General features: G+C 38.3%; 1 protein-coding gene across 1 annotated transcript; it reads right to left on the bottom strand.

Moving 5' to 3' along the window:
- Positions 1-1,940: 1,940 nt before the first annotated feature.
- On the bottom strand, positions 1,941-11,004 carry FETUB (fetuin B). The gene is given in 10 exon segments (XM_057400397.1): positions 1,941-2,336; positions 2,339-2,458; positions 2,461-2,470; positions 2,968-3,057; positions 3,958-4,073; positions 4,834-4,998; positions 5,530-5,617; positions 6,606-6,713; positions 10,614-10,616; positions 10,783-11,004. Coding segments are annotated over 10 exon segments (1,206 nt in total). The 3' UTR covers positions 1,941-2,052.
- Between the last annotated feature and the right edge of the window lie 206 nt (positions 11,005-11,210).

The following is an 11,210-nucleotide window of genomic DNA, read 5'->3' as shown; positions in this document are numbered from 1 at the left end:
TTTGAAATGTTTTTTACTCTGTAATGAATGAAATGAAAATATCTTGAAATTTCTCATTATGTTGAATTGAAATGGAATTATTTTTGCCTCTGTTGTGTTTCACATATCACTTTTTGGCTTTTTTTAAATCTCGGATGCAATTAAATTACTCCTTTATGTAAAATTTATGTTTTTAAGAGCTTTTCAAACTGAAAAAAGACCCCATATTTGCTGTGAACATAACTCCATACAATATTTCAATATTAGTTTGTATCCACTCAAAATAAAATAATACTTTTATTTATATTTTATTTATAACATTAAAATAATCCATTTTAAGCAAATTCCACAAAGCCAGAATACTCCAACAAGCCCATATTTTTTTCCTGCAAGGCTCTTCGTATGGAGAAATTGTCCAGCATCCTGAGGATGATTCAGCAGCATAAAATCTTCAGAAACAATAATATTTTATTGATTTTGTTTTGAACAAATGATTTTACATATCTGGTGGCAACTAAAGAAAGGCTCTCTGGTCTCATACAAACTGCATAATTATTGCAAATATCAGTGTACTCCTGGCCACAAGTGACATTTCTTTCCCATGTTCACTCTTTTTCTTCTTGTTGTCTTCTCATTTATTTATATGTGTTATTGTCAGTACAGTTGCTATGTCTCGCTTTAGTGAAATTGATTTTTCTTAGCTACAGGCTGTAGAGTGTCCCTGTGGTTTTTATTATAAAGCAGTTAATATGACCTACCTCAAGAAAGAATTAGGCTGATTTTGTGAACCATCTTTTTTCCTGCACAGCAGGGTTAGTAAAGTATAAGAATATGGATAGCCTGGGCTTGATTCTACACCAGTGAAAATTATGTGCAGAGATTTCACATGTGGGTAGCCTTTTCCACTGTCTTTAAGTGAAGTTATAAAGCCTTAGGAAAGAATAATCTTTCTTGAGATCTTCCACAGGAAATAAAAAAAAAATAAAACAAAATGGGCTAAGCTCACTGCATTACAATTAAGAAGTTAACCCATAAAATAACAAAAAACCACTAGCTTTTGATGCTGAACAGTGTTGAAGTTCTCTTCACCTGTTTATACAGAGTCACACCCATTATAACGGGTGTGACTCTGTGAGGGCCCTGAGAGCATCCTTTCTTTTGGAGGCCTGGCCACCAGGCTCAGGGCCAACTCAGGAAGTGTGTCTAAGGCTGTTCCCCTTTCCCTTGGTGACCTTGGGGACAAGGTCCCAGGCAGTGCTGTGGGGAGGCCGCACCCAGAGCCAACCCAGCCCCACTTTACACAGGAGCTGCTAAGATGACACTGCAGCGTTTTGGCCACTGCCTGTGCTATACAGCTCCTGCTGCATTGCAGCTGTGCCTGTGCCTGGCCATGGATATTATTGATCCAGTCCTGCAGCCTGTCTTTCTGGGCAGACCCTTGTGTCATCACCATGGACTTGTTTGGAGACCACTGGGCTGTGTCTGACTCTGGTTACCATAACCAGACCTGATCCTGACAATAAGTCACTAACTCATATTTCTGGTTTGACCTCAGACATGCCTTATTTCCTGTGAACTTCCGTGGTGATCTGGCCTTTTTCCATAACCTGTCTACCATCCCTGGGTCTGCCCTGTTTGCCTTGCTTAGGTTCCATGGGAAAGGCTCCTGCCCTGCCAGCCTGGTTATTATGCTCAGCTCCATCTCAATATTTCCTGGGGAGTAGCACTCCCACACTGTGCTGTGACAGATTTTTGCTACTGAGGATGTTTTCTTTCTGATGCCTGTGGGCTGCCTGAGCACTGCAAGTTCTTTTACCCTCCTTGGTTAACTTTAATTCATGCTCTTACTGAGAAGAGGAATTTGAGAATTAAAAGCCAAATACTTTTGTTGGAAAAAGAATCAGTTAAATTTCTTTTTCTAATTTATTCTTGTGCTTTCTTAAACCTGAGAATTCCAAAGATGAAGACTATAATAAGCAATTTATTTATTTAAAGATGTTACACAAATTCAAAGACCAGGTTGGCAATGTGGCTATTATTTTGTTGCAGGTAGTTGAGGTGATTGAATGCTGGCTAGACTTTGGTAGGCTTTTGAGGCAACAAAGGCTGGAGAAAGGAATTTATCTTCCTTGCTTCTCCTGGGCATGAGTCTGATAGAGAAACTGATTCAGGAAAAAGGAGAATAACTGGTCCAGTAACTGGTTTGGTCATGCCTGGTTTGTCTGCTTGAGTCTTTTCTCCATCAAGACTGGGTGTATGTCCTACAGCCTCAGGTGGAACTGGCTTTCCATCTTTATGTTTATTTTGACTTCTTGGTAGATTTTTGAAAGAGACCTCCTCAGTTGAAGGTGGTAGATCTTAACCCAGCCCACTGTTTTTTCTAAGTGTGGGGAGAAAGGATCAGTTTCTGAAGGGAAAGCTTGTTGATGATCCTGGCTGGATTTTACAGGTGTCTGATTAGCTTGCTGTTTCCCTCTTCAGTGGCAGGATCCTATATAACAGGCAATAAGCATTACCTATTTTGAAGCTATTCCAAAGTCTTTCAGTTATAAAGAAGGTCACCCTTCACACTAAGGCCCTGCTGCAACTCCAGTCTGCAAAGACCAGCTGCAGAACAGAAGGTCAAAGGATAGACAGATGGAACTCCTTATGCCAGTGGAGATGGGTTCATGAAGCTTGGGTAACTAGACAATTATTACTCTTTGTATTACCTTTGATATTTACAATTTCTTTGTAGAGCATTCTGAACACAGTCTGAACAATTGACTCTATACTTATTCTATTGCCTCTGCAACACCTAGAAACAATCTCTATCCACCTAGCAACATTCTGTGTTGTCACAATACAGATTTCTTTCTTATTTGGCCTTACCACTTTCTTGAAGCCTGTGAATAAGAAGACTTTAGAATGGCTGGGCTTTAAAAAGTTCAATTCTTGTTTTGTAAATGAGTATTACTCTTGCAATATTAAGATTAGATTAAGAAATACCTGCAGATGGTAAATTTCACAGGATATTGTGACAAACTGTTCCTGTTCCAAGTGACTGTTTACTACAGAGCCTTTGCAGAAGCCTATTTGCTGGAAGAAGAAAGTGCAAACATTTTTTCACATTGTGGCACTGATCATTAGCTCCCTTCTTGTAAAATGACTAAGAAAGACTGAATAGTTACAGCTTCTGTGTGTATTTGCAGGGATAAGCACCTTGGTCAAACTTCCGCTTGGGGATTGGCAAACTTACAAAGCTAGGCAGCATTTTGAAAAAGGCTTTATATATGCATTGAGGATTAGGTAACGTGATAGTAAAAATAAATTGGCCACTTAAGGCCCAACTACAGCAGCACATTTTGAGTTCTGCTGTACCAGAATATCCCCATGCAGGCAAGTTGTATAATGGAACATAATAGCCTTTTTCAGGTAAAACCAATTTCACACCGTACTACTGAAAGAAACCATAAAAAAAAATTGTTTCTAATAGTTGTGGCTTTACTGGGCTGCAGGTGACATGGCTTGGATCTCAATTAAGATAGGGCTTGAAAGGCTATCTCTTGTCAGCATGCTAATTTAGTCTTTCATTTTCTCTTATACTTTTCCTTAGTTCCTAAATGTTTTCCTTCCTGACCTGATTGTTGTATGAATATACTCTTTATGCATTGTTTATGCTTTACTGTCTGTGCCTGTTTACTTGGAGAAAATCCTTAAGAATGAATCAGTTTTGTAAGGCAGTGGCTTGGGTGGTTTTTTTTTTTCCTGTTTTCTTTATATGTGAACTTTGAGGTAAGAATTCAGAACTCTTACTGAAATGTTTTCCCTATTCTAAAGTAGTTTATATAGTTGCAAGTCTGTATAAAACTACAACCCATGAAAAGATGCATGTGGGCTTTGCTTCTTGCCTGCAAAAAACCAAAGGGATAGGCTAAATATTCAATGAGGAATCATAGTATCTGAAAAACAGATGTTTATAGAAGGAAAAGTACTCACAGCTAGTTCTGATGAAAGTGGCTTGCACTTGGAGATGTCAGCAATCATGTCATTTTTGGAGCAGGATGTTTCCTGAATTAAAAATTCTACAAAATATGCAGGACCTTCAACCCATTATAAATGAGAGAATAGTGTAAATTAGACCTTGTGTGTGCATCAGAAAGAAAGAAGAATCCTACAGGCCTTGAAATAGATGTAAAACACCTCCTAAGTGTGGAAGCAGCAGGTTACACTTGGGGCATTATTATTAATTGTATTACAGGAGAATGATTTTTTGTCAGTGTTGCTTTATTGCCTGGTTGATTTTTACTTCTTAGTAACTTCTTAGTTTTGCTACAGTTGAAATGAGTTTAGGTTTAGTAGTAAGTTAACATCCACATAGAACTACATACCCAAAGACCCGCTTCAGTGCCTTGTTGATAATTTCTGGCTGTTTTAATGAACAGGATCACTTTTCATATTTCTGAAATGCAAGTATATAAAGGATGGAAAGTAGGAGTGATTAGATATTGTGGTAATATCTGTTTGAGACAAGGAGTGAAAACCGTTTTGCTATCTATATATAATGAATTTTAGAGAGACCGAATATTCCTCTGGTAAACAAACAGGAGACACCCAGGAGATCACTTAGACTCTCTGTTAGTCTAAAATTAGTTTTAAACTAATTTTTTTTTTTCTTTTTGCAATAAATGGAGTCAAGGTCTTGAATCAATGCAGATCCTCACTTCCCAGGGGAATTCTGCAAAGAAATATTCTCTGTCCAATACAGATACAAACTCTAAACGATCTGTAAGACATAACAATTCGTATGAAATATAACAGCTGGATCCATATTTCTTGAGGGCTAAAACAAATCAGATGAATCTTGGCTTACCTGCATTGAAACTCTTGTGACATTGACAACAGAGAAATAATGAGTTTTTTCACTCTTTACATTGAACTTGGCAAGGCTTTGAACAGCAGCTTCCAAATATTTGGGCTCAGTTGGATTGTCATCAACTGGGCAGTCAGGACATACTGTCCAAATACATCTGGGTGGAACTTATATTCAAACCAAAACAATGTCATTAGAGAAAGCGTAATCATTAGAGCATATTGTTAGTGTAGGTCTCTGTAAATGCATCTATGCCCCCAACCCTACCCACCTGTCCTACAGTCCCCTGGAGTAACAATATGTGGTTTGATTCACTCAACAATTTTAAATCTTCATGAATCTGCAGACTCATAAAAATATTGCAGGGGAGGCAGAGACACTGCAAGAAAAAAGCACAACCTACTGGCAGTGGGCTTGCTGTTTGTACATGCCTTTTACAAACCCATAAAAATACCTTTTGGACCAGAAGGTAAAAGCCCCTATAGAGGCTCTGCTGAGTTTCCCAGAGATTAAAACAGTTATTGATTTGAGCTGCAGGTCCACACTATCCCTATGGTCTCTGACTTGTGAAAAGTAGGGCAGCTGAAAGCTAATAGAGACATGGTAGAGCCATAATTGCAATTAAAATTTATAGTAATGCTGTATAGCAAAGAGTGCTTTACCAGCCCTCTTTTAAAGTGTGTTAAATAAAGACATACCTGGTTGTAAAATGCACTCATAAGTATTCAGATGAGAAAAATTTCTTGCCTGATTAATGTAAATAATTGCTTTGCATTGACCATAAACCTAAAACAATGTAAACATTGAGAAACAGTTAATACTGCACTCTTTGCACCAATTAGCTAGTGCCTAGACAGTGAGTGATTCATTTTCTCCTTGCAGTGATGATATTCTTGTCAAGGAAAAAGTTGTGTTAATACACCTGTAGTGCTACTGAACCACATTTTTAAGTACCCCCTTCAAAAATAAAAGGCCAGATCTTCCACTGGTGTAATTCTGAGCTAAATGAGTCTATGATTCTATTTCTTGACTTCTCAGAAGACATATTGGCCATTTATGCTTTGCACCCTTTTCCTGCTGAAAGATCTGTAAGTAGAAGTAAGCAGAAGAGCAAAGTTTAAAAATGAAAACTGATTGACCTAAGAAGCAGCTCAGGACAATTTAATCAAAACTTCTTTTTTTTTTTTTTTCCCCACCTGAAGCTTCTTTCTTGTCATTCTTAATTATATAAGGATTTGGTTGGCTTTTTTTTCACTTGTTCAGAATCTTTTTGGTCGCCTGTAGCAACACTCTTAGATCACTTTCTGTCTTTGCAGCTTATCTTGATGAACTTTCTTTTTCCAACTCTTTCATTGCTATTTTTGCAAAGTTGTCAGAATAAAAGTGAAATTAAACAAAACAAAGAATCACATTATATAGAAGTCAGTTTCTTTTATTCCCTTCTTGACAGGCTGTCTTTAAAATAAACTCTTAGAGAGTTGCTATAAAAATAAACTATTTATTCTAAAGAGTGTCCTAGCATGTCTATTTGGTTATGTCTGTTTACTAGCTCTGGTCAAAAACTTTCTTTTAATTTTATTTTTAAAAATAAAGTTTACCAGTCTTGAAACTGATTAGAAAATACAGAGGGAATCTGTGGACCTTAAAAATGGAGTTTGATGTCTTCTAAACTCTGCTGCCTACTAAAAAAGCCATGTATAGGGGTTTTGCTGTCGTCAGCAGTGCTTGAGTAACTCATCATACCTGAGATTAAATAAGAAAATAAAATCCTTGCAGTTGTATGATCGAATCTGGCCATACAATTTTTCCACACCTTTTTGCTGAATACGTAGCATTCGGTATCTACTACATCCAAGATGAGATAGAAGACAGAGCCAGTGATCTCATGAAAACAAAAAAAGAAAAGGTAGTATCCCAGATTTGATAGAACAAAGTAGGGACACATAAAAGGGAGAGATGGAGAAACACAAAACACACAGGTGTGACACATAGGTATTCTGAAAACTGAAAGTTCTGTGGGACAAATTCTCAAGAGTGGCCATGTTGAGAATAGCCAGAGATTCAGGCCATGTTAGAGCAGGCTTGGACCTGCATTTAGCCAGCTTTAATTAAAGAAAAGCCCTTTGGAATAATTTTTGTCTTTCTGATTCTGGTACCAACCAGAACCCAAGAATAAGGATTAAATATGGTGATGTTTCCATCATCAACTGCATTTTATGATTAGATTTGAAAGGCAAGTTATTTTACCTTCAATAAGAATGAGGTGAGAAATACCACAAATGAAAAAAATAAAAAAAAAACAAAAACCCAAACAAACAACCAAACCAAACAAACAAACTAAACCACAAACAGCTGATGTGGATCATTCTCAGTAGGCATTAGAAATAAAAATATCTTATTATCTTATTTCTTAGAGTAGTATCTTCTTCAAGTATGTATGCTTTGCACTTGCTGTAAAGAAGAAATGAGCACATTGATGTAGATAACTTAAATATTCTCTCAGATATCAGAAAGTCCTGTGAGAGACCTTGCATGTCTGTGACTTATTAAAGCTTCAGTCCAATGCTTGAATTGTGAGCCTGTGCTTAAGTACCAAAACCTTCATTCAGTTCGTTGCAGCACAGGCTTGCAAAGCAGTTAAGGGCTCAGCTTTTGGGCAAACGTGTTTCCATGTGAGAGGGACAGGGAAAGATTAGAAGAACAGCTCTATGTATCTAGTGATTACATCATATGGTACAGAAAGACAAGGTGCTGCATGATGCAGCTCCTGGTTCTGCTTAAAATGTAGATTATACAAGTTATATTCTCACATATGCAACTTGTAATGTTTTATATGATTTCTTTGTATTTTCATATCATCTTTTTTCCCTATGTGTTCTATGAAGTAGTCTGGTAATGTCTTTCACTTAGCTCTCAGGTTTGCCAACACTAATCCTGAGGTTTAATGATCTGTGTTGTTTTGAAGGTTCTGAAAAGATCAAAAGCTGTTTTGACAAAGAGTGAAGCTGAGGTGCAGCAGCTTTGTGTACAGTGGCATGACAGTATCCCCACACCTGGCTGCATAGATCTTTCTGTGGAAAGAACTAGTCATGATCTTCTCTTTACATACAAGGTATCTAAATACCATGCTAATATGTCTCCTTACTATGCACTAATATAGGTTAAATCAATAAACAGAAAGAAAAACTGGTGAAAGACTAATTGCTATTTATTGAAAATATGGTATGTTTTTGAGTAGTGCAGCATTTGGGTTCAAACTTACACAGGGGAAGTTTAGGTTAGATATAAGGAAGAAGTTCTTTACTGTGAGGGTGGTGAGGCACTGGAACAAGTTGCCCAAGGAAATTGTGAGTGCTTCATCCCTGGCAGTGTTCAAGGCCAGGCTGGGCAGAGTCTTGGATTACATGGTTTAGTGTGTGGTGTCACTGCCCATGGCAGGGGGGGTGGAACTGAATGATCTTAAGGTCCTTTCCATCCATACCTATTCTATGATTCTATGGTTCTGTGGTTTAGTACAAGCCTGTAACTTTAAGTATATCCTCTAGGAGGAAAAAAACATCATTAAGACTATCCTGCATGAAGAAGTAATAACCAAGAAAAATGTGTATCTTTAAGGAGTCCCAAAGTTGGGACTGATGACCTGAGCTTTCAAGCTGGTTGCTCAAGGTATTCTGGTGGCGAAAGCACACACATGTCTCATTAAAGAAATGTTCTTAGAGTCAAATGTTTGAGGTAGATGAGTTTACTCAGCTGAATCATGAAGACTGATCGTAAAGCTTAGTGATCTTGGGAATTCTAAATGCAAGCAGGGTGGACCAAATTTTCTGTTGCCTGTGGCTCTCTTGTATAATACTAGCTCTAATACACAGATGAGGTTATTATAAATTCCACATATATGTTTGTCTACTTGGTTCTGTATGTATCATCCTCCACTGGGGAAAGAATAATTTGGGGTTTATTCAGAGCTCAGCAGATCACTGAAGGTTTCATCCATCCTTCTTTTAACTTTCATTAAAAGACCATTACACAAAGGCCTTTTGATATCTGCTTAATATTGAATATAATCTCTCTTTTCTGCATTGCCAAAAGATCCCTTCCTCAGCAGTGCTGATTCTAGAATTGCCACTGGAATGCATGCTGAGGAGCCTGGGAGTCAGAAGAGATGTGACAGCAGTGCAGCATCGCCTTTGTGGCAGAGTGACCTGGTGCAAGGGAAAGAAATGAAATATTATGACATGTTTTGTAATTCTGGTTAAGTGCCTGTCAGTGAAACTGATCATAAGTATCTTGTATGAAAGAAAGGCTCTGTCCTACTTGGATATAAGTTGATAGCAAATGTCTCATTAGTTTCAATTAGAGCAAAACTGAACTGTAGGTTGCTTAAGGGCAGATTTGAATTTGAAGTAACTTTGAAAATGTTTTTATCCTGAGTATCGGTAAAAAATTGGGAGGAAGGACCATTGATGAAATAAAAGAGACCTCTCCATTTTTTTTGAGTGAAGTAGAAGGTTGTTACTGTTTATGAACATCTCTGTCATAGATGACTGCTTCATATGTACTCAGTTCCAGCAGAAATGTGACAAAGGGCTTAGATTGTCTACTTGTCTTGAAATAAATTATTTATAGGATAAGCATAATAAATAAAAGAAAAAAAAGTAAATTAAATTCCTAAATTAACAAAGAGCTAAGCATGCCCCAAGGTAATAATTTAAGCATCTAGAGAATTAAGTGACAGATCAAATCACAAACAAGGACTAAAATTCTCCTGTGCTGAGATATTGTTGGCACAGGTGAAGGGAGAAGCATGGAGATGAATTAACTGGTTTACAGCATGTCTGCTCCCACCATGCTGCACTCTAGGGTGGGCACAGGGTGCTCTAATTATTGTCAGTAAGAAAAAGCCCCAGGATGGGGGTCTAAGTACCAAACTCTGTGAGTGACGATGTGGGTTCTCGGCCAGCTCAGAGGCATCCCATGTGCAAAAATTCTCAAGAGACTTGATCCAGTTGCTTAGTGGACACATTCTGTCACCTGAGCAAAGCAGTGTAGAGAACATAGTGTAAAACACAGTGAAGTGCACATCTGTAATTGTGAGATCTCAGATTGCTGGAGGTCACAGCATGTCTGCAAAAACTATGTCCTTGTGAGAGCAGCAGGTAGTGTCAAATTCTTGCCGGTACAAGTCTTTAAACATCTGGCGATGAGCCTGATTTTCTTTAAAGGTTCAGAATTCAGCCTTTCAGGTTAAGATTATGGAAGTAAGCAAGCCATGGCAGGGAATGTTAGTACATGCTTCCACTATACCTTATGTGTTGTGGGCCTTGTGCACTCATTTCAGGTTGTCCCTGGCTAGTGCCAATAGATTCAGCTATTGTAGCACAGAATAGTAATAAATTAAGCACACATAGAGAAATAAGATACTTGAGGGTATGAGACTGATATTCCGTAGATATTTCCAGTGTAATTTTTGTACTTGAAATGTTTGCAGACTTCTGCTGGAGAATGAGTCATCATTTGGAGGTCTGTGAAGGAATTCCCTGGTCCCAAGCTGGGTGTGTTTACACCTCTTAGTGCTTACATCTTTTGTGCAAAACGTACAATGACTTAATAGCCTTTGCACTTCAACTGCTCAAGGCAGTGGGAGGAAGGTGTAAAATTAAATTAAATCAGAGTACTGGTGTTCCATAGCAATTTTGAACTGATGCCTGGAGCTTTTCCAGCGGCAGGCAGCAGAGAATCGTGACTGAGATTTGCTCTTAATTGCTCACAGTGGTGATGAAACTTCCTAGTCATCTGTGTGTAAAGCTGACATGGCCTCTGGAGTCCTCTGAATGTAACTTTACACTTGCCTCTTGAAATATTTCTTAGTTCAAATAGATACTGCTAAGGAATAGTGATAGGCACAGGGCTCTTAATGGGAGAAACTGATACAGAACAAGCAGGCAACTTACCTGAGGATGTTCTTGGACACTGAAAATTCAGTGCAGGCTGAGTATGTAGCCCTCATTTCTGTCAGCATTGATCTGGCAAAGAGCCAGATCTGCAGCCTTCTCTGCAGCAGTGTCATCACAGGTGAGGGAAAGCAATGCAGCTTGTACTTCTCTAGCAGGAGGAGAGGCAGCCCAGAAGCAAAGCGCCTATATGCCAAAGAGCACTGAACCAAGTAAAACCATTCTGCGCAGTAAACCAGCGCAGCAGATTTGAATGGTAAGTCAGTATGGAGAAGCTGAGACTTGCATGAAATACCGGATTTCTGTAATTGAGCTGTGTCTCTTTTTAAACTTGCATCCTTTTTTTATTGCATACTGACCATCACCTTTAAACCTACAGCTGCAACAGCAAACAGTAAGTCAATGATTACAAGGTTTTACAAAAGTGT

This window comes from Pezoporus wallicus, unplaced genomic scaffold, assembly GCF_028554395.1.
Source record: "Pezoporus wallicus isolate ANWC-B61680 ecotype Strahan unplaced genomic scaffold, APGP_CSIRO_Pwel_v1 contig_6897, whole genome shotgun sequence".
NCBI lineage: Eukaryota > Metazoa > Chordata > Aves > Psittaciformes > Psittacidae > Pezoporus > Pezoporus wallicus.
The sequence above is the reverse complement of the archived record's forward strand: the minus strand, read 5'-3'. Positions and strand labels throughout refer to the sequence as shown.